This window comes from Hyperolius riggenbachi, chromosome 7 (assembly GCF_040937935.1).
Source record: "Hyperolius riggenbachi isolate aHypRig1 chromosome 7, aHypRig1.pri, whole genome shotgun sequence".
NCBI lineage: Eukaryota > Metazoa > Chordata > Amphibia > Anura > Hyperoliidae > Hyperolius > Hyperolius riggenbachi.
Window position 1 is genome coordinate 283296792 of NC_090652.1, and position 24603 is coordinate 283321394.

The 24603-nt window shown below is 43.0% G+C and overlaps 1 protein-coding gene across 1 annotated transcript in view; it reads right to left on the reverse strand.

Moving 5' to 3' along the window:
- Window positions 1-24603, reverse strand: part of KYNU (kynureninase) — a 137067-nt gene that overhangs the window by 16310 nt on the left and 96154 nt on the right. Inside the window, exons 9-10 of the mRNA XM_068247079.1 lie at window positions 13743-13841; window positions 4018-4091 (exon numbers count right to left, since the gene is read on the reverse strand). Of these exons, the coding sequence (XP_068103180.1) occupies window positions 4018-4091; window positions 13743-13841 (173 nt within the window). The remainder of the gene's footprint in view (window positions 1-4017; window positions 4092-13742; window positions 13842-24603) is intronic.

The window sequence follows — 24603 nt, forward strand, 5'->3', positions numbered from 1 at the left end:
CCTTCAGTATAGGTAGCAGGGTATATAGGCCTTCAGTATAGGTAGCAAGGTATATGTGCCTTCAGTATAGGTAGCAGGGTATATGGGCCTTCAGTATAGGTAGCAGGGTATATGGGCCTTCAGTATAGGTAGCAGGGTATATGGGCCTTCAGTATAGGTAGCAGGGTATATGGGCCTTCAGTATAGGTAGCAGGGTATATGGGCCTTCAGTATAGGTAGCAGGGTATATAGGCCTTCAGTATAGGTAGCAGGGTATAGGGGCCTTCAGTATAGGTAGCAGGGTATATGGGCCTTCAGTATAGGTAGCAGGGTATATAGAGGCCTTAAGTATAGGTAGGTATGTAGGTAGGTATAGCGGCCTTTAGGTAGGTAAAGGGACCTTCAGTATAGGTAGCAGGGTATAGGGCCTTCAGTATAGGTAACAGGGTATATAGAGGCCTTAAGTATAGGTAGGTATGTAGGTAGGTATAGGGGCCTTTAGGTAGGTAAAGGGACCTTCAGTATAGGTAGCAGGGTATAGGGCCTTAAGTATAGGTAGGTATGTAGGTAGGTAGGTATAGGGGCCTTTAGGTAGGTAGGTATAGGGGCCTTTAGGTAGGTAGGTAGGTACGTATAGGGGGCCTTTAGGTAGGTATAGTGGCCTGTAGGTAGGTAGGTAAGTATAGTGGCCGGTAGGTAGGTATAGTGTCCTGTAGGTAGGTAGGTAGTTAAAGGGACCTTCAGTATATGTAGCAGGGTATAGGGCCTTAAGTATAGGTAGGTATGTAGGTAGGTAGGTATAGGGGCCTTTAGGTAGGTAGGTATAGGGGCCTTTAGGTAGGTAGGCACGTATAGGGGGCCTTTAAGTAGGTAGGTAGGTATAGAGGCCTGTAGGTAGGTATAGGGGCCTTTAGGTAGGTAGGTAGGTAGGTAAGTATAGGGGCCTTTAGGTAGGTAGGTAGGTATAGGGGCCTTTAGGTAGGTAGGTAGGTACGTATAGGGGGCCTTTAGGTAGGTATAGTGGCCTGTAGGTAGGTAGGTAGGTATAGTGGCCGGTAGGTAGGTAGGTATAGTGTCCTGTAGGTAGGTAGGTAGTTAAAGGGACCTTCAGTATAGGTAGCAGGGTATAAGGCCTTAAGTATAGGTAGGTATGTGGGTAGGTAGGTATAGGGGCCTTTAGGTAGGTAGGTATAGGGGCCTTTAGGTAGGTAGGCACGTATAGGGGGCCTTTAGGTAGGTAGGTATAGAGGCCTTTAGGTAGGTATAGGGGCCTTTAGGTAGGTAGGTACATATAGGGGGCCTTTAGGTAGGTATAGGGGCCTGTAGGTAGGTAGGTATAGTGGTAGGTAGGTAGTATAGGGGGCCTTTAGGTAGGTATAGGGGCCTGTAGGTAGGTAGGTATAGTGCCCGGTAGGTAGGTAGGTACGTATAGGGGGCCTTTAGGTAGGTATAGTGGCAGGTAGGTAGGTAAAGTGGTAGGTAGGTAGGTAGGTGTCGCTCCCCCCACCCCGTGCCTCCTCCGCTCACCCCCATGGCCTCCTCCGTCCCCCGTGCCTCCTCGCTCACCCCTGCATAAGTATCAAGTCAACTCACATGTCCAGTGGAGCGCAGACAGAGCGGCAGACCTCGTCCTTACTTCTCGGTTCCCTCTAGTGGCTGGACCGGCTTTTACTGATGACGTCATTGTAAAAGCCGTCACTAGAGGGAACCAGGAAGTCAGCGAGAGGTCTGCCGCTCTGTCTGCGCTCCACTGGACGGGTGAGTTGATACAAAGTATGCGGGCGGCCGGGCGGAGGAGGCGCGGGGCGGTCGGAGGAGGCGCGGGTCGGAGGAGGACGAGTGCGAGCGGCGGATGCGTGGCGATGCAGCGTCGGGATTTGGCGGATTCGTAAAGTGGAAAATGGCGTCGGGATTCGAATCCACGAATCTCGAATATTTCCCAATATTCGAGGGATTCGTGGATTCGCCGGATTCGTCGTCCCATCTCTAGTTTCTAGCATTTAAGGTGGATTTGCTATCAACCATTAAAGTCGGCTGGTTTTTAAATGTGTATTTTTTTCCTTTCAAACTTTAAAATTGATTTTCTCAAAAACTATAAGGCCGATTTGAAACATTTTTTTTCCTCTTGTGGCCACTGGGGGCCCCTACAAGCTCTGGGGCCCTGGGGCAGCTGCCTCCTTTGCCTCTATGGTAGCGCCGGCCCTGCATACACGACTGCTATAATATAGACCAAGGAGACCAGGGTCGAATCTTGCCTGTACCTATTAGCCAGCCAGTACCTATTCAATAAGGAGTCCTTGGGCAAGACTCCTCAACACAGGAGGATGGCCTATTGAGCACGCCCTTAATGGATGCAGCTCTCAGAATGAGGTTGAGTATAATATGCACCCTATGGAAAGAAACACAGAGACAACGGGAGCCCAGATGCTGCAGTACGTCACAGAGATTGATGAATACATTAAATGGTGTTGAAATAATACTCACAAGGGCGGGTTGCAGAAGGGCAAACGACCACTGCAGGCAGGTGGAGATGCACAAACCTGACTCCACTCGAAGTACCAGGAGACTTGGCAAAGGTCGCTCTCTTGAAAAAACTCTTGCAAGCACTGGCAAACTAGGTAGTGTCAGAGACCACCAGTGGTCAAGTGTAGGTGCCTTGAATCCGACTACAGGCATTTAGTGGCACTTTGTTTGGCCTGAGGAAGTGGGTGAGTTCTCGCGAAACACGTTGCCTGTGCTTTTTTTTTTACTAATAAATATCCATTCCTATATGGGTGTGTCATCAGTGAGGTAAGCCACCTCATTTATTTATATTTTAGTTGCTTTTAATGTATTTTATTCACCTTGGGCGAGTCTTTACCCCTTTTCACTGCAGCTCTCAGGTGCTATGAGTCAGACAAGAGAAAAGTGCTATACAAATGTTAGCATTAATATTATTAGATACCTAAAGCAGTAGGTTTAGCCAAGCACCAGTACCTGAGATGAGGTAAAAGAATACATTTATACATACCTGGGGCCCCCTTCAGGTTGAACGGCCCCTCGCCGTCCTCCTCCACCACCCGGATCCTCTGCTATGGGTCCCGGTAATTCAGACAGTGGGTGCAGACGCAGTCCAGCCACATGCTCCCCATCATGCTCCTGATGCCAGGAGCATTCTGTGCCTGCACAGTAGCACTGCACAGGTGCAAAACTCTCCTGATGATTGAAACGCGATGGGGGCACGCACATGTTTGGGCCGGCATGTGCACGATGCCCCGACTGCCTGGATTACTGGGAGCCATAGCGGAGGATCCAGGAGGCGGAGGAGGACGGCAAGGGACCAATCAGCCTGAAGAGTGCTAGAGGAAGCCCCAGATATGTATAAATGTCTTCTTTCACTTCATCTCAGGTTTACTTTAAAAGATTTATGCTCAAACCACCTGCTCAGAGAGCGCCTAACCTGAGCAGATGCACCTCATTTTCTATATGTCGACATAGTTAGCCATAAAAGTGTGTGTCACATCTCGACTGTCTCTTTATCCTATATATATTCTTAAAGGGAAGGTCCAAGCACAATAAAAATACAAAAATCCACTTACTTCTGGCTTCCTCCAGCCCCTTGCCGTCATCCTGTGCCCTCGCCGCAGCTCCGAGTCCGTTGGCTCCCGGTCCCTTCCGGTGCAGATGCCGACCTCGCCAAGTCAGCATCTGCTTGCGCTTCACCCTGCGGCTCACTGAGTCCCACTGACGTCATCCGGACTGTACAGCACAGGCGCAGAACAACTGTGCCTGCGCAGTACGGTCCGGATGATGTCAGCATGACTCTGAGAGCCGCTCGCGCAGGCACAGTGCTCATCTTGCGCTAGAGGGGACTCGGGCCACCAGCATGGAGCGGAGCTGCAGTGAGGGCACAGGACGGCTGGCAGGGGCTGGAGGAAGCCCAAGGTAAGTGGATTTTTTTTTATTTTATAGGTGCTCGGATGTGTCCTTTAAATCACATATCCATCCACTTCATCCCACCTCTAGGTTATTCTGGCTTTAAAATATCTCCATACGTACGATGGTTTGATGATATTGGAATGCTTTTCATGGATGAAGGCCCCAGCTAATCCACCGGCTCCAGAGTTCAGATACTGAAAATCCAACAAAAATACATTTGAACATTATTATTTGTATTTTTTTTAAATAAGATAATTTCAACATAAAAAAAAAAATGTTGCTACTGAATGCTGAAAATGTAACTTTAGGCAAAAACTAAAACCCTTCAGTAGGCAGTATTTTTGTATCTAATGCAAGGTTAGGTATACAGTAGCAGTAAAAAGTATGTGAACCCATTGGAATTGTAGGGATTTCTGCACAAATTGGTCATAAATGAGATCTGATCTTCATCTAAGTCACAACAATAGACAATCACAGTCTGCTTAACCTCCCTGGTGGTATGATCATTTCTTCATTTTAGGGTCTTTATAAAACGTTTCAAACCCTAAAATCAGGAAAAAATCATCCCGCCAGAGTCTCTGCAGCACTCTTTACTCTCACTCACCTCCCTGGGCTCCAGCGCTGCAATTTTACCTCCATCCTCCGGGTGGTGCTGTAACTCTGTAGTGAGGTCGATGACAGTGATCTCACTACAGAGTGGTTCAGAGCCTCAAAGGACAGGAAGGAGATCGGCTACAGACGTCTGGATCCCCCGGTAGGTGAATAAATGTGCCCGCAGTGCGCTATACTCTGCATTGAGCTCCCATTGGCTAGCCCAAGCTACACTCGGGATTACCGCCAGGGAGGCCAAAGTAATACCACACAAATAATTAAATGTTTCCATGTTTTTATTGAACACAACATGTAAACATTCACAGTGCAGTATATGAAGCCCTAGACTAATGACATCCCCAAGAGCTAATTGGAGTGAGGTGTCATAATTCCAAAGGGTTCACGTGCTTTTTACTGCTACTGTACATGTGCTGGAGTTTGTAATCCAGCAGCAAAAAGGTTACAATCAGCATTCCCTGAGTTTCCTGTCTGATATCTAACATTACAGGGATGGTCGTAGTCAGCCAACTTCGCTACGCTGGAAATACACATAGTTTTACGCAATTACGCTTCGCCAAACTACGGCTTCGAAACCAAATATTCGCTTCCTATGCATTTCGTAGAATACGCGTTAAAATACGCAATTACGCATAGTGCGAAGCGTATTGTATGCGGATACTTATGCTCGTATGCAGAAAATTGTACGCATTAATTTCTTTATAAATGCATATAATGGTAACCCTTCTATGCGTACATTCCCCTTTCCAATGCGTAAATTTGAATGCATAGAACCGCATGCGGAAAATTAGACGCGAGTAACGCATTCGTAGTTCACTACGCAATACACATGTTAACTACGCATAGTGGGCGTAAGCTACGCGTAGCGGTATTTCGCTACGCGTAAATTCGTAAGCGTAGTTTTGAAACTTCGCCTTTGAACTACGATGCGTAGATGCGAACTACGATGCGTAAATTCGCACTGGCGTAGTTTCTGCTCATCCCTGCTAACATACAGTTTTAAATAAAGTGACTCACGCTGGCATCTTATGGCTAGTACGCACAATGCAATTTTCCATCAGATTGATGATCGAATCGATTATTTCCGAGAGGTCCAATCTGATTTCCGATCGTTTTTCTGATTTTGTATAAAAGTGATCAGAAAAACGATCCGAAGTCAGATCGGACCTGTCGGAAATAATCAATTTGACCGTCAATCTGATGGAAAATTGTATCCTGTGTACTAGACATTAAGCCATGTACTTCCTTGGCTGAGCCCATCGTTTGTGTTTGCCTAAAAGTCAAGCATTGGAAAAAATATTTCCTATCAGCATGCCAGCTGTCTAAAAACCTACAAGTATGACAACTACTGTCAGAACTCCAACTTGTTCCTTGTTTGTAACTTACTGTCCCTCTAACTCACTCACTGGGCGTTGGTTAACATGGGCCACCTTAGTGGGGGTAATTCACCTTGCTAACCACCCCGGGCACCAGCGCTCTATGTCCCCTCTACATCTTTCCCATACTTCTTCCCTTAGGGCCCATTCACACTTGTGCGTTTTCAGAGCGATTTCAGCTTTGCTGAAAATCGCTAGCGATTTGAAAAACGTGTGCACAATGAAAGTGTATGGAAGTGTTCTCATCTAAGCGTTTAGCGATTTGCTGGGATGCAAACGCGTTGCATGCAGCGTTTTCTGAGCGATTCTGGAGCGATTAGCCATTCAATAAAAGTACTTGAATTGAACTAGAAATCGCAAAACGCTAATCGCTGGAAAAACGCTCTCTATACAGTGAAAAATCGCTAGGAAAAAATGCCAGAAAAACGCTCAGCGTTTTGCATTAGCGTTTAGCGATTTATAGTGTGAATGGGCCCTTAGGGCTCAGCTACACCATAAACACTTTTCTGAGCTCTTGTTATTGATTAGCACTTTTTAAAAAATCGCTCCCGTTCACTTTTAGTAAAATTGCGGTAAGAATCGCGGTAAAAATCGCTGAGATCGCATTCGCAAAAAAAATCTATTTTTATGCAAATTGTACCACAATGTTAATTAATGGGAGCGATTTTTAAATAGCGCTCAGAAAGCTCTAATAAATCACAAGCGCTCAGAAAAGTGTTTCTGTCCGCTCATCCTTAATTTAAAAAAAAGTAAAATTCATAACAAAAATATGTTCATGTAAGAAAAGTAGATGAGTGTGCAGCTGAGCTGAGGCTGGATTAGAGAAGCGGTAACCGGTTTCCTGGTACAGCACACAAGAGGGGGTTACAGTAGAACATGCAGAATATGATGAAGCCATGCACAAGCATTTTGTTTTGTGTCTTGCATAAGAAATGGGCAAATCTGGGAGATGTTTTTTTAGCTGGGTATGACGGGAGTGGTCATTGTATTAATGTAAGCTTTAAATGTAAGTGTAGAATCAAAACTGACTCTTGAGCAGATGATGGGGTTGATTCACAAAGGTTACTTATTTTTCACCTTAAAGGATACCACAACTGACATGTGGCATAATGAGATAGACATGGGTATGTACAGTGCCTAGCACACAAATAACTATGCTGTGTTCCTTTTTTTCTTTCTCTGCCTGAAAGAGGTAAATATCAGATATGTAACTGGCTGACTCAGTCCTGACTCAGACAGGAAGTGACTACAGTGTGACCTTCACTGATAAGAAATTCCAACTATAAAACACTTTCCTAGAAGAAAATGGCTTCTGAGAGCAAGAAAGAGATAAAAAAGGGGAAAATTCTTATCAGTGAGGGTCACGCTGTAGTCACTTCCTGTCTGAGTCAGGACTGAGTCAGCCACTTACATACCTGATATTTACCTCTTTCAGGCCGAGAAAGAAAAAAAGGAACCCAGCATAGTTATTTGTGTGCTAGGCACTGTACATACCCATGTCTATCTCATTATGCCACATGTCAGTTGTGGTATCTTTTAACTGTAAGGAGTGCTAATGCAGGAGATAAACAAATAGGAGAGATAATTCATGAGATAAATAGATAAGTAGAGCTAAACCATTATTTAAATCAGTTAAGGAGAGTTATACAATGAATTAAGGCCTCTTTCACAGTGCGATGTTAAAGGGACACTTAAGTCAAACAAAAAAAAATGAGTTTTACTCACCTAGGGCTTCCAACAGCCCTCTGCAGCTGTCCAGTGCCCTCACCGTCTCCCTCCGATCCTCCTGGCCCCACCGGCAGCCACTTCCTGTTTCGGTGACAGGAGCTGACAGGCTGGGGATGCGAGTGATTCTTCGCGTTCCCAGACACATTAGCACCCTCTATGCTGCTATATGGTATATGATATATACTATAGCAGCATAGATGGCGCTATTGTGGCCAGGAATGCGAAGAATCACTCCCCCCAGCCTGTCAGCTCCTGTCACCGAAACAGGAAGTGGCTGCCGGCGGGGCCAGGAGGATCGGAGGGAGACGGCGAGGGCACCGGACAGCTGCAGGGGGCTATTGGAAGCCCCAGGTGAGTAAAACTCATTTATTTATTTTTTTACTTAAGTGTCCCTTTAAAGTGAACCTCCGGACTAAAAATCTACTCAGCAGAACTGAAAAGGTTTGGTGTTTCTTTAACAGTTTCAAAGCGTCAGACCTTTGTTTTTCTTACCAAAGCATCATTTTTAGCTGCATTTTTAGCTAAGCTCCACCCATCAAAGAAAACTGCCCGGGCTTTTTTTTCCCCTGATGCTGTGCAAAGCATGATGGGATTTCCTATGTTGTTATTCACATTGCCTAGCAACTGGGAGGGGTGATCAGCACACAGGACAGTTGGAACTGTGTCTCATGCTCCCTGTCACCTCCTTTCAACCAAAAAGATGGCTGCCCTTATGAAATCACAAACCTTTGCCTGCTCTTTTAAAACAGGGTGGGTGAGAGATTATATTACCTATTTATTTTAATTAACATAACTAATGTAACTTAATGACAATATATTTGTTTAGGCTGAAGCTCCTCTTTAAAGTCGTACGTTAGAAAATGTTTCAATGCAGACTAACGCACAGCAATGCTAAGTTTGTGCGACATTCGCGGTGCACACGTTGTGTTTGTGTGTAACGTGTAGCGTTATTAGAAAGTGCTGCATGCTGTGCGTTATACACGTTATTAGCTGCGTTAGACTGTTTGCACATGCTCACTAATGACCTGGAAGCATACTTTTCATTGCCTGTATGCTCTACTGTATGCTACGATAACGGGGCATTAAGTTGCGTTGCGACTTTTTTGGGGCGTTGCGTTGTAATTTGTAATTAACTTTAACGTTGCATAAAAAAATGCAACATCCTGCTGTGGAAGAGGCCTAAGTCAGTTAAGGAGAGCTACATCGTGAGTTAAGTCAGTTAAGGAGAGCTAATTCATGAGTTAAGTCTTTTAAAGAGACTCCGTAACAAAAATTGCATCCTGTTTTTTATCATCCTATATGTTCCAAAAGCTATTCTTATGTGTTCTGGCTTACTGCAGCACTTTCTGCTATCACAGTCTCTGTAATAAATCAATGTATCTTTCCCCTGTCAGACTTGTCGGCCTGAGTCTGGAAGGCTGCCAAGTTCTTCAGTGTTGTGGTTCTGCTATGAACTCCCCCTTCCAGGCCCCTCTATGCACACTGCCTGTGTGTTATTTAGATTAGTGCAGCTTCTCTCTTCTCTCTTATCTTTTACAAGCTGGATAAATCGTCCTCTGAGCTGGCTGGGCTTTCACATACTGAGGAAATTCAGACAAGGGCAAAGCTGTTTGCAGGAAGAAAAGAGCAGCCTGAAACTTTAGTGCATGAGAGATGCAGGGGGAAAGAAACACACAAATGATCTCTTGAGATTCAAAAGGAAGGGTGTATACAGCCTGCTTGTGTATGGATGTATTTTCTATGTGTGGACATACTGTACATCAACCTACTTCCTGTTTTGGTGGCCATTTTGTTTGTTTATAAACAAACTTTTTAAAACTGTTTTTAACCACTTTTAATGCGGCGAGGAGCGGTGAAATTGTGACAGAGGGTAATAGGAGATGTCCCTTAACGCACTGGTATGTTTACTTTTGTGTGATTTTAACAATACAGATTCTCTTTAAGGAGAGATAAATTGTGAGTTAATAAGTAAGGTGAGATAAAACAGAAAAGCTTTGTGAATCAGGCCTGATATGTGCCATTGAAAGTGATTATTATTTTAGGACAGGGAATATATTCAGAAAGGCAATAAGTTTAGTTTTGTCAATGTTAAAGTGGCTTTGAATCCACATTTATTATTGTAATTCAATAATTCTTAATTTACAACTGTGTTAGCATATGTTATTTTTCCAACTTACCACAAGGTGGCATGATTGCTGATAAGTTATTGTTTGTTTATTTCCCTAAAGTTTGAAGTACCATACTTGCAATAGAATTGCAATTGCAATAGAATGTTTACCTATATAAATACATAATAATAATAATAATAATAATAATAATCATAATAATAATAACAGCAACAACCTATTTCTTGGCCAACGAGGAAAGAGAAGGGTCAGGCTTTTTTTTTATGGAAATATACATTTTTACATATAAAAATGACTAATTTTTAGGACATTAACCATGTTCTCATAGGAAATGAAGTAAATAAACTGACATCAGTTCCACTTTAAGTTTCAGGAATCCCAAAGACACGATGAATGAGACAGAAATAAGAGCAGAAGAATTCAAGAGTAATGGGCTTCATTTTTAACAGTCAGTAGATCATCAGTTGTTTTAGATTATTTTATGTAAGACCTGTTTCAGTGGAGTAGTTAAAGCGGAATATAACCCTGCATTTCAACTTTGCTCTAAAATATTATTTACAGCATATTATATGCAAAAAGCATTTTTTTTACTAGACCAGCATTGGAAGGGTTAAACACAGAGGTTTAAAGTTCCGTGGAGAGATATGCAGAAGTTCAGATTGTTACATTCTATTTAGTTATATGTATCTATTGATAAATGTTACACACTCTTTGGCTGTCCTCCAGCTCTTCTCAGTCAGAGAGAGTGAGTCACATTCAACACTTAGATACATTTATGTAAACAAAATGTATCTATTTCAGCTTCGGATGCGTCTGCAGAAATCTCCAGGAACTTTAAAGCCCTGTGTAACCCTTCCAATGCTGGTCTAGTAAAAAAAAAAATGCTGGTTGCATATAATATACTGTAAATAATGTTTTAGAGCAAAGCTGAAATGCAGGGTTATATTCCACTTTAAGGTGGAACCCAGACTGGAGGTAATATAATTTAGCTTATCCAGAGAGCTGGTGGTGAACTAAGTCAGCATGAATATACCATTCCAGTAGCTTATACAAGAGGAGGAGGAGAGAGAAAGGCTGATAGTAGAAGGGACAGATGGATCCAATAAGGATTTCTTGTGCATTAGTTCTATGATCATGATTGCATGTTCAAAAAAGTATGGGATATACTAGCGAAAAAGGCAGATTAAAAACAGCAGTTAGAGTAGGTATGAAGGATGAGGTTAGATGTGAAGTAATGTGTGTGGGAATGGGGTCAATGGAACAGACAGTGAGGCAAACTTTGTAGAGTAGGCAGAAGAGTTCATCTACAGTTGGCTGCCGGGTAATTGTGTTAGTTCGGAGATAACAGGAGAAATTGGAATAGGAAACAGCATCCATGTGATACAGCACTTATGATTATACCATCTAATGTGTGGCTGGGTCTAGGCTCTTCCTGTTCAGTAAGCCAGCACCTATTCTGTAAGGCCATAGTGAGAGCATGGAAGCAGGCCTCTTGGTCATTTTGTGGCTGGACAGTTTGGGTCTGATGGGCTTATGGTGTTTATAAAAATAATACAGGGGTATATAGGTGTGTGCTTTTTCCCTTTGATACTGCTGTGTCTTTTCTTTTCTTTCAGATGCTGTGCTGTCTCTAGGAGTCCGTGAGGAGATTTGGTTGCTGTGCAGAGGTGAAAGGTTTCTCTCAGTTGATTGGCAGCTATCATTTGGAGGAAAGTTTATGTCGGCAATCACAGAAGAGATCACCTCAAACCTCTGATGATCTGCCTCACTTTACTCAGTTTCCAGTCAGGTAAGCTGGTAGCACCCGCCCACCCTTCCCTTTTCTTCGATGGTTTCACTGTCGTAGGCGGATTGACTTTATTGACGGTTAAAGTTGCCCACGATGGTGGGTTGACTAGCTGGTTTTGGACTATTTATGACTGATTAATACTAGTCTAAATAGTGGGGAAACATACCTCCCATCCAGCACCCAGCCCCGATGACCCCTACAATGCGCATTATGACCCGACTAGAGGAATTACCGGGCAAAATAGCGGATGATCCCGGCAGCGGAGGATGATGGCGAGGGAGCAATCAGCCTGAAGGGGTATCATTTGTTGTATCCCCCAGTCTCAGGTTTCCTTTATGGGGTAAAAGCCCCGGACTGGAAGTTGTTAATTCAGTACTGTAATTGAGAATGGCTGTTTTTGTATATATATATATATATATATTTTTTTTTTATTTGAGAATTAGGATTTTTCCAACTGATCGTGACATTTGAAAAATTAGACCAATGTGTGTGTGTTTAATTGTTCCCAATTATGGAAAAAAAAACAATAACTTGGCAGTTGAAAAAAAAAACAAAAAAAAATGTGTGCATTTCTTGATTGAAAAAAGTAAATAAAAATGAAATAAAACATTATTTTTTGTTATTTTATACTAACGTTAAAACTTTAGCGTGGCAGAGCTAGAAAAAAACAAAAAACATTGTTCCAGGGCTTTGACTCAGACACTACGTATGCCAGAAGATCACCAGGGCTGCCAGGCAACTGGTATTGTTTAAAAGACAATAAATATGGTATCCTTTAAAGAGACTCCGTAACAAAAATTGCATCCTGTTTTTTATCATCCTACAAGTTCAAAAAGCTATTCTAATGTGTTCTGGCTTACTGCAGCACTTTCTGCTATCACTGTCTCTGTAATAAATCAATGTATCTTTCCCCGGTCAGACTTGTCGGCCTGTGTCTGGAAGGCTGCCGAGTTCTTCAGTGTTGTGGTTCTGCTATGAACTCCCCCTTCCAGGCCCCTCTATGCACACTGCCTGTGTGTTATTTAGGATTAGAGAAGCTTCTCTCTTCTCTCTTATCTTTTACAAGCTGGATAAATCGTCCTCTGAGCTGGCTGGGCTTTCACATACTGAAGAATTACAGACAAGGGCAAAGCTGTTTGCAGGAAGAAACAAGCAGCCTGAAACTTCAGTGCATGAGAACAGGGGGAAAGAAACACACAAATGATCTCTTGAGATTCAAAAGGAAGGGTGTATACAGCCTGCTTGTGTATGGATGTATTTTCTATGTGTGGACATACAGTACATCAACCTACTTCCTGTTTTGGTGGCCATTTTGTTTGTTTATAAACAAACTTTTTAAAACTGTTTTTAACTACTTTTAATGCGGCGAGGAACGGCGAAATTGTGTCAGAGGGTAATAGGAGATGTCCCCTAATGCACTGGTATGTTTACTTTTGTGCGATTTTAACAATACAGATTCTCTTTAAGGAAACGGGACAGTTACACGATGTACAGTTGAATATAGTGTATTCTTAATACTTAATAGTATATGTGGCCCCTGTGTGGGCAAGTTCATGCATGTCTATCATTCTGATTTTGAAAATGTAATGAAGCCTACCTACAAATAAAAGTAGTGAAAGAAAGAAAGAAAGAAAGAAAGAAAGAAAGAAAGAAAGAAAGAAAGAAAGAAAGAAAGAAAGAAAGAAAGAAAGAAAGAAAGAATATATATGTCAGCCTCCAAATAACCCTCTTATCGAGTCCCCTTTAAAAGGGAACCTGATGTGAGAGAGGTATGAAGGATGCCATATTTATTCACATTTAAGCAATACCACTTGCTTGAAATCTTGCTGATCATTCTGGCCTCAGTAGTGTCTGAATCACACACCTGAAACAAGCATGCTGCAAATGCAGTCAGATTTTTATCAGAATTTCAGAAACAACCAATCTGCTTGCTTGTTCAAGGGCTTTGGGTACAAGTATTAAATGCAGAGGATAGGCAAGATGGTCCGGCAACTTGCATTGTTTAAAAGGAAATAAACATATTTATCTCACTTCCAATTCCCTTTAACTATTATAGTCTCACTTTTACCATAATAAGCCCAACAGTGACAACGAATGAGGTACACAGGTAAACAAAGCAACACGCACAAGAGAAAGGGAGGAAAACAGGCAGGGGATTAAAAAAAAAAAAAAAAAAAAAGAGCTGAGAGAATAGAAAAAATAATTTGAAAAAGGTACCTTGTATGAACACCAGCAGGCAAAATCCACATCCCAGTCATGTAGCTGAAGTTCAACATTGCCAACAGCATGGGCCAAATCAAAGCCAACATAGCACCCCTGTAGGAAGCACCATTTAGGTTATAATTACATAGGAATGCAAACAGATAGTAGCTATGACATGATTTTATAAAACCTGCAGTTTGAAAAAATAACACAAGAGGGCAGCATTGAAATACATATAAACCTAAGCCTGAATTATGGAATAAAAATAGGAGCCTCCATGCATTAAAAACATACCAAAGAAAAATAAACTGTTGAGCCACAAAAATAAGTAAATAAATAAAAATGTTCTGAAAATGAACGATGAATGCAAAAACGCTGAGAGAAAAGTGTTATAAAACTTCAAAGTTTTCATTTTTTCCTAAAATAGAGCGTTGTTCTAATTTGTTATAAAACTCGAGCTGATTGTTTTCGCAGTAAGTTATATTTATCTCCAGTTAAACATATGGAGGGGACGTAAAGAGCTCACGAGTTTTATTTTGTATTTATCTTTTTTCTAATATTTTATGACAATTCAATTTTACGCCATATGTTATAATGCCGCAGTGTCCTTGTATTTATTTGTGTTTATTTTGTATCGTTATTCGATTTCTCATTTAGTTTTGGCAGATAATGTGTTTGTTGCTCAGCAGTATGTGACTGTGAAATACATTTGTGGAAATTAATAATAATGATAAAGAATTTAAGAGGAAGTTTATCCAAAACATTTTATATTATTGAAAGGCTATGACTGCTTTTATTTTTATGACTGTCTGAGCCTTGATGGGAATGACTGATCTAATTTTTTGTGGTTTAAAGCGGACCTTAAAGTGGACTGAAACCCCGACATAACATTCAATAAAAATGTGTTTTCCTACTTTTTATTACTCATATTTGCTTTTGTGCATAAGTCATATTGGCCTCAATTCACTAAGCTTATCTCCTGTCTTTAATAACTCTCCTAGAGTTGTTACCATGGTGATAAGGCATGTAGTATTCAGGAAACATTTTACCTCAGGCAAACCTAAAGTTAACTCTTCTGTCTTTAAGTTAACTCTTCAATCCTTAAAATAACTCCAGAGTTAAAGACAGGGGCCATATGCAATTCACTTTTTCACCTGAGTTTTCTCCTAGTAGATAATTTTTCATCTTCAAATTAAAATACCTTTCCAGCACTTTTCAACTAAAAAAGTACCAAAACGTAAGTGAAAAAGGACTAATACAATTATTTTGAGCATTTTCTTGCTTCCTGATGGCTTAAAATGCATTTTATTGACAAATGTAAAAATACCACCTAGGAGAAAACTCAGGAGAAAATGTGAATTGCATATGGGTCAGGCTGTTTATTAACTGCATGTGAAAATAACTACAGAGGAGGTAACTTAACTACAGAGGAGGTAACTTAAGGAATGAAGAGATAAGATAACTCTCTCTTATGTGGAGGTAAGTTTTCTCTTGCCTTATTATCTCCAGCATGATCTTAGTGAATTGAGGCCATTGTCTGTTTACAAATTACAAATTTCCAAAGTGTAGTTTATCTTGCCCTGAAATCGCCATTGCATTTTATTTAAACTGTTTTTTATTATATATTAACATCTTTTAATTGTTCTGAGCTCCTTTTCACTTGTTACACTCTGTTTACACACATGTATCAACACTGGAATGCAAACAAAGATACTGTTATCTCCAGTTTGGATGCGGATTTGAAGCTGAATAGCAGGACAAAGTGCTTTGTTTAACCATTTCAGTGATGTTCTGCTAAAAACAATTCTGGGATAGTAGCTTTCAAGCTGGGAGGAATCTTTTAGAGCAAAGTAGAAATGCTGACTTTCAGACCACTTTAACTCTTGCACAAGACAGAAGGAAAACATAGAGAATTGCACCCTGTATGTATTTAGAGAGTTTAGCCAGTCTAATTCCGCCTCATCTGTGACTAATCACAAGTGTAATTTGATCTCTCATCTGTGTCAAATCAGGAATCTCATCTGCTTCAGCAGAGCAGCTAATTTGTAAACACAGGATGTTAACCCTATGTCTGCTTCCATGGAAGCAGAAAGAAGACACTACATATGTATTGCAGTATTTGTATCAGCTGTAAGAAAGAAATGTTTTCCTTTAAAGGTTATTATGCTGTTGCTTATCTTTTAGAGCAGAGAGGAAGTTCTGAGTTCATGTTCGCTTTAACCTGAAGTGTTGACAAATATCTCCAATGATGGTGCAGGTAGCAATTAAATCCTCAGGTCGACCTTGGAGATTTTTCATTTTTAGGAAAGGTAACTAGGGGGTCTATGCCATTATTTACACAATCTTTATATTTTGTAGCCATTCCAGGGTAATTACCTTTGGAAAAGTCAATCGTGAGAGCTGCAGAACACATCAGAAAGCAGACATTTGCAAGGAAGGTGGCATTACCCAGTTATTGAATAGTACTCACTTCACAGAGCTGTCTTCTGACCCCACCCACCCTCTCCCTTTGCTACTGAGAGATTAACCATTTGTAGCAAGCACAGCAGCACAACAGATTCCTATTATCTTCCTGATCAGAGTGCATTAATGCCTCCTAATACCCACTCTAGTGTGTACATAAAAACTACATACAGAAAGAATCATGTCAACCCTCTCCCTTTGCTGCTGAGAGATTAAGGGCTTGTACACACTGGCTGCATTTGGGGCATTTTTATATTCACATGAGTTTTTTCAATCACAAAGCTTTTAAAAAAAAAATAATGAAAATTGTGATGAACTGTATACACAGGGCCGGATTTCTGGCAAGGCCACCTAGGCCATGGCCTAGGGCGCCAGAAAATTCAGCCTTGTTTAGGGCGGCTAAGGGGAAGTAAGTATTTGTTGTGATGTGAGCGGCAAGAAGGATCAAAGCGCCCAGTCACGCTAATTTGCCTTGCCTGCCGCCAGCTGCACTCTCTGCTGTGAGTCCCGACTCCTCTCATTCACAATGCCAACGCAAACAGACAGTAGACAAGAGGCAGTCAGACCTGGGCCTGCATTAGTTTAAGATAGCAGCGGCGCTGCAAGCAGACATGTGATCATCACACCGGCAGTGAAAGGACACCTGGCTGGCAGTGGCAGGGAAGATCCCGGTGGTGGGAGACGCCGCACAGCAACTGCAAAGAGGAGCAGAGTGTGCGCAGCACAGTGTGGGGACACGGAGGAGCCTTCGGAGCCTGAGGACAGGACCAATCCCCATGCAGACTCTCTGGCACTGGCTGCTGATTCAAGGTGATCATTGACGCAGGCTGCCAGCCAAGTAAAAGCGCGCCCAGACGTTCAGAGCAGCATCCACACTAGCTGCTGCTGCCTCCAGTCTTGTTCCAGCCTCGCTGGTTTGCTTGAACGTCCCCGCCCCCTGAAGCTTCACACGTGGAAGAAGAAGATCGGAGCTGATATGCGTCCCCTGGGTCATCATACAGCTGCTGCTGAGAGGGACACTCACTCTGCAAATGGATCATCATCACTACATCCTGGCTGCTTCTGTGTGGGTAAGCATGTGTTCATGAATTTGCAGCCTGCCTGTGCTGGAATGCTGGGGGTGATGCGAGGGAAGGAGGAGGGGGAGCAGTTCAGGACTCAGGGCAGAGGTCGGCCTTTTTCTTCAGTTCTGGTCTTAGCTGCTGTCCTGTCTGATCTCTGCCTCAGATATTGTTAAGGTATAACACGCAGACGAGGTGTTCTCAAGCCCTGTACTCACTGTTAGATGGCTCAGAGAACGCTTAGTGACGCGGCCCGGCAAACGAGCGTTCCCAGAGCCATCTTCCTGCCCGCAGAAACATGCAATGTCACGCGACCGACTTGAGTTCAAATGTTTGTGGCACTTTTAGTGGGAGTTGTCAGGTATCTTAAAGATCTGACGATCATTATCACCGTGCTTTGCAAAGCGTTGTTTGCATAATCACGCACATGTCCCCACGACACAAAATCACGGAAACGATCGTTCGTTGCGCAAAAAAAGTCAGTGGCTGGAAAAATTGTTAAAAAAAATGGTGTCATGGGTACGTAGCTTAAAGTGGAACTGAAGATAGTTGTAAAAAAAAAAAACAGTTTCACTTAGCTGTAGCTTCTGCAAGCCCCCAGCAGCCGTCCTGTCCCCCGCCGATCCTTCACGATCCTCCATTCTCCCACTGCCAGCTACTTTCGGTCTTGCTGCCAGGCCACTGCACCTGCGCGGTGCTGGCTACATGTATCCTTCTTTGCGTTCCAGTCTGCAATATCGCTATTGCAGTCGGGAACGCGTAAAAAGGATGCGTTTGGCAGGGCTGCACAGGTGCAATAGCCCCCAACTTACAAGTCAAGGAACGAAACGGAGCGGCGACAGGGAACGGAGGCTCGTGGAGGACCAGCGCGGGACAGGACGGCTGCCCCAGGTAAGTGAAACTGTTTGTTTTAAAATTATTTTCACTTCCGCTTACAATTTAAAGTGGTATATGTATCTCAATATAAACCAATAGCTACCTGGCTGATTCCTCAGTGTGATTGCAGAAGGGTGCCGAGCACACTACTGCTCCTCCCCGCCTCCTCCTTCCTAGTGATGCATCAGTCACATAAATGGACCTGATCTGTCCAGAACATGCTGACGTCACAGTGACTGACAGTGTGTTAAAGTTCAACTGAAGTGAGCGGTATATGGAAGCTGCCATATGTATTTGCTTTTAAACCATATCAGTTGCCTGGTAGCCCTGCTGCTCTCTTTGGCTGCAGTAGTGTCTGGATCACACCAGAAACAAGCATGCAGCTAATCTTGACTGATCTGACAATAATCAGAAACATCTGATTATTGTCAGATCTGCTGCATACTTATTCAGGGGCTATGGCTAAAAGTATTAGAGGCAGAGCAGAGGATAAGTAGGACAGCCAGGCAACTGGTATTGCTTAAAAGGAAATAAATAATGCAGCCTCCATATCCCTCTCGCTACAGTTGTCCATCAAGGCCAATGAAAAGCTGCACGGATCAGGTGCATTTATGTGGCTGAAGTGTCACTAGGAGGGAAGACCTCAAGCATGCCTTGCGCGCTTCCTTCCTCACTCGGCTGTAATCACACTGGGGGATCAGCCAGGTACTTATTAGTATATTTATATGTATATGGAGATTTTTTTTTGTTTACTCCTGTACCTAAGAATAGGTACAAGAGCTTTAAAAACTTATTTCCATAATGAAAAAAATATTTCCTCTTTAAAAAGGTGCATGGCAGGGGGCGGAGATAGGTCATACTAGGGATGGGGTGTTGGGTGCTGTTGGTCCAGGGGCGGCTGGTGAAAGTTGGCCTAGGGCGGTAAAAAGTACAAATCCGGCCCTGTGTATACAGTGTACACATTTTAGAAAATCACAATCTCAGTGACTGCAGCACTTTTTGACAATGTTGCTCTGGCATTGGGCATCCTTAAAGAGACTCTGTAACACAATTTTCAGCCTTATTTCTTCTATCCTATAAGTTCCTATACCTGTTCTAATGTGGTCTGTCTTACTGCAGCCTTTCCTAGTTGCACAGTGGCTGTATTATCTCTGTTATATAATCTAATCATCTTTCCTTTGACGGCTTTGTCGGCTGAGGCAGGAATGTGCTGCTCTACTGTGATAGGCAGAAGCTATACACACCCTCTCCAAGCCCCCTTCAGGCTCTGTATGAGTCACAGACTGAGCTTCTCTCAGCATGCTGGTTAGCAGCCATGTCTTTTGTTTGTAAACACTGCCTAAAACTGGCAATTACAAGCCAGAATTGCAGCAGAGAGTGGCAGAAACAGCACAGAGGGGCCCAGGAGAACATAATAAATAGAATGGTATGGTATGCTTTTTATTGTAAGAATTTTAGAGTACAGATTCTCTTTAAAGGTCCGTCCTGTCGGATGCTTAATGACCCTCGATGCCTGATCGCAATGCTTTCACAAGCTCAGCCAACCAGAGCATTGCAGGCACTAGCACTACACTTACCTCCCTCTGCTTCCTCCAAGACAGCATCTCCCCCCTGCTGGATCGCAGCATCTGATCCCCAGGTTGCCGGGTATGTGCTGCACTGTGCCGCTCTCAGAAGACTAGTGATGGGATCACCAGCCACGCCTGAAGTTCTGCTTCCTCTCTGACTACAGTGGCACATCATGTGACCCAGCAGCACGTAACAGGTCACATGAGGCACCGCTGTAGCCATGGATACAGGATGCTGGACAGGCAGATGGAGATCCCATCGCTGGAACACTGAGAGCAGGTGTGTAAAGCAGCCATGCACATTTAGGGAGGAGAACATGGGAGTGCGAGGAGGGGGACATTTGGGGAGGGGAGCCGCCTCTTCCCGCCCTCTAATTGTTGCCACCCTGAAGCACATGATTCATGTTGCTTCACGGAAGAACCGCCCTTGATCGTACACCCAAAAACAATTTGAATGTAAGTATTCTTTAACCACTTCACCACTGAGGGGTTTTACCCCCTGAGCACCAGAGCAATTTTCACATTTCAGCGCTCCTTCCATTCATTCATCTATAACTTTATTATTACTTATCGCAATGAAATGAACTATATCTTGTTTTTTTCGCCACCAATTAGGCTTTCTTTAGGTGGGACATTATGCCAAGAATTATTTTTTTCTAAATGTGTTTTAATGGGAAAATAGGAAAAATGTGGGGAAAAAAATAATTATTTTTCAGTTTTCGGCCATTATAGTTTTTAAATAATGCATGCTACTGTAATTAAAACCCATGAAACGTATTCGCCCTTTTGTCCCGGTTATAAAACCATTTAAATTATGTCCCTATCACAATGTTTGGCGCCAATATTTTATTTGGAAATAAAGGTGCATTTTTTTCAGTTTTGCGTCCATCCCTAATTACAAGCCCATAGTTTATAAAGTAACAGTGTTATACCCTCTTGACATAAATATTTAAAAAGTTCAGTCCCTAAGGTAACTATTTATGTATTTTTTTTAATTGTAAATTTTTTAATTTTTTTTTAATTACAAAAAAAAAAAAAAATGGGGAGTGTGGGAGGTAATGAGTTAATTGTATGTGTAAAAGTCATTTATTTGTATGTGAAAAATGTGTAGGGTGTAGTTTACTATTTGGCCACAAGATGGCCACAGTAACTTTTTGTTTTAATGCGACCTCCAAGCTTCCTTCCGGGAGCTTGGAGGAAGAATAAGGAGGCTGGACACGTGAGTTTTTTCTCACAATGATCGCGCTGCCCATAGGAGAGCAGCTGATCATTGCGGGGCTTAGATCAACGAACGGGAATGGATTTTCCCGTTCATTGATCTCTGGGCGAGCGGGCGGCGGCGTGTTTACGAGCGGGAGCGCGGGCAGCGTCGGGAACGCGGAAAGTACGTGTTTCTCCGTCCCTGGTTTTTAAAGGATGGAAAAAGGGGCGGAGAAATACGTACGCGCGGGGGTAAAGTGGTTAATAGTTGTAATGTAAATACATGCTGCACACAGTAATTTTAAACATAGAAAACAAAAACTTGTACATAATAAAATGAATGAACTTGATGACAGGAATACATATCTGGTGCAAAGTGCCAACTTCCAGTACTGATAGCCCTGGCACACAATATGGCAAGTGAGGTGGTCTTTCAAGGGTTAGCTTGCTTTTGTTAGGCATGTCCCACAGCAGCCCCTATGTTCAGTAGGCTGTATACCACATTTCTCACTCCCATGCATGCCTACAGGACTTCTCAAGAACTTCCTCCACCATATGGAACTCCCTTCCACCCCCCCTCAGACTCGCTCCTTCTTTCAAGCAAGCAGTCAAAACACATTTCTTTAAAATGGCCTACCTTCCCCTCATCTACCACACTTTAACTCTCTCAGTCGAGCACCTTTTTCACAGCCCTACCTCATGTGTCCTTCCCCCACCCTTTAGATTATAAGCCTATGCCGGGGTCTTGCCCTCATTGCCATTTAGGAGCTGTGGGTACGGCGGAGGGTGGTCAAGCGGTAGGGAGCTGTGGCGCCAAGTATGCCAGGCAGAGGCAAAGTAGTGTTCCCCACAGTTTTAGCAGTAGAGCACAGAGACCCTTCAATCAACAGTAAAGAAAAGAAAGGACAGGAGAAAAGAAGCTGAAAGAAAAAGAAAGAGGTTATCAGAAGAACAAGGACGTATACAGATGAAATAAAGAAGACAAGAATTGTTCATTTCAAATTTATTTTTAACAATTCATTCTAAATAGATAGGGATTAAAAAATTACCCCCTCTACCTATTTACCTGGTAGGTGGTTGGATATCTACGAGTCCCTTAAATATTAAATCACCCTGACCTATCTCCACATGTGTGGGAGTAGATTCACCCAACCAGTCCAGTTTCTAGGGGCGGGTAAGGCAGGTGTCCACCTAGGATGCAGTGTGGAAGGAGGAGCGCAATGATGGAGCGGGCAGCCATGGGCACACTGGGACTCAGCCACGGGAAGGAGTGCCTGACTCCTCCCTTCCTCGCTTCAGGGACCCTCTGTGCTCCTCCCTCCACTGCAGAGTTATAATGCTGCGGGAAGCCTCATAGAAACCTTCCATGAGGAAATCCTTCAGTGAGGTTCACGTGCCCAGGGGAGGACTGGGACCTTTTGGCCTGGGAGGAAAACACAATTTAGAGGCCCATTTTTACAGCAGCCCCAGCCCAAATGGCATCACACACGTGCCCCATGTGCTATATTCCAGTAGTGGGAGAGAGATGAGAATAGCCTGAGATGGATCAGAGAGCTTATCTATATTGCAGCCAAATCACACAGAGGCTACTTGCCTATAATATCAATCCTGTCCCTGCCAATCTCTCACACAAGTCCTGAAAGCAGCCCCTTTGGAGTCTAGGGACTGTCTGCCAGCAGCCCTTCTGGAGTCTAGGGATTGTCAAATACTTTTCAACCTAGACAATACCTTATGTAGCTGTGCACATGCAGTCATTTTAACAATGGTGAGAGACCAGACAGATTTTTTCCCACAGACCCTGCGGGCAAGCCTTTGCTCTGTATCATGCTATGTATATTTACCAGCTTGCCCACCCTCTAATTGCTCTGTAATTGGGCATTTATTTGCCTCAGCCAGCCTAGTGGTTCACATTGCCTTATACAAAAACATGAATGCACCAGGCACTGTACCAGCCCTAAATCATTAAATGAGAGGCAGCCTGGGGGGAAATCTCCCCCCTTCCCCCCTGGCCAGTCCTCCCCTGCACGTGCCGCCAGGCTCCTCTGTCTGTAATGCCGCTCACTACTTCCTGATTAGCGGAGATAGTGAGCAGTGCTGGAAACAGAGGAGCACGGAAATGAGTGAACTCTTCTTGGAGCCCGGAAGCAGGTGAGTTTTTTCTATGAGCCTTCCCGCTGTGCTATAACTGTGCAGTGAAGAAGGAGGCGGGGGGCAGAGAAAAGGGAGGGAGGAGTCGGGTCCCCCGCCCTGCGGCTGAATACCAGTGTACACACGGCTCCCCCCTCCAACCCTCCATCACCTATACTGGGGGCACTTATACTGGCAAACCTATACTGCGATCAGATTCTTGAAATGTAGAATCCCTCATTTACTTTAGAGAAGCATGGTTTCATAAAGAAGACTACTGTATAAAGAGAGTTTACAGCACAGAGAAATATAATGCTGAGTTTTTCTTTCTAACATCGTGCTGTGTAGGAAAGGTCAACCTTTATCTCACTTTCTGTGCAGACGCCCTGTCTACTTTGGGTCTACGAAGTATAAACAATCACAGCAACAACATAAAACATAAGGTTCTCGAAATTCCCCAGTATAGGTAGCCAGGAATAGGTGCCCCAGTATAGGATAGCCAGGTATAGGTGCCCCAGTAGAGGTTACCCAGGTATAAGTGCACCAGTATGGGTTAGCCAGGTATAGGTGCCCCAGTGTTACGAGGCCTGAACGGAGGAACAGGTGATGACCACAATGTGCAGTGATACAGAAGATGAGAACATAAGAAGCAAAGTAAGGTTTTATTGTGAGCAAACAGTGTATACAATTTAATATAAATAAGATGCAACCACATGCACAGCATGTACAAAACAACCAGAGACTATAGTGATAAATATATACAATGATGCAACCACATGCACAGCAAGCTATGTACAAACAACCAGGAAATGCAAATATACACAGCATTTTATATATATATATATATATATATATATATATATATATATATATATATATATATATATATATATATATATACAGTGGCTTGCAAAAGTATTTGGCCCCCTTGAAGTTTTCCACATTTTGTCATATTACTGCCACAAACATGAGTCAATTTTATTGGAATTCCACGTGAAAGACCAATACAAAGTGGTGTACACGTGAGAAGTGGATCGAAAATTATACATGATTCCAAAAATTTTTTACAAATCAATAACTGCAAAGTGGGTTGTGCATAATTATTCATCCCCCTTTGGTCTGAGTGGAGTGCAGTCAGTTGCCCATATACATTGCCTGATGAGTGCTAATGACTAAATAGAGTGCACCTGTGTGTAATCTAATTTCAGTACAAATACAGCTGCTCTGTGACAGCCTCAGAGGTTGTCTAAGAGAATATTGGGAGCAACAACACCATGAAGTCCAAAGAACACACCAGACAGGTCATGGATAAAGTTATTGCAAAATTTAGAGCAGGCTTAGGCTACAAAAAGATTTCCAAAGCTTTGAATATCCCACGGGGCACTGTTCAAGCGATCATTCAGAAATGGAAGGAGTATGGCACAAAAACCTACCAAGACAAGGCCGTCCATCTAAACTCACAGCCCAAACAAGGAGAGCGCTGATCAGAATTGCAGTCAAGAGGCCCATGGTGACTCTGGATGAGCTTCAGAGATCTACAGCTCAGGTGGGGGAATCTGTCCATAGGACAACTATTAGTCG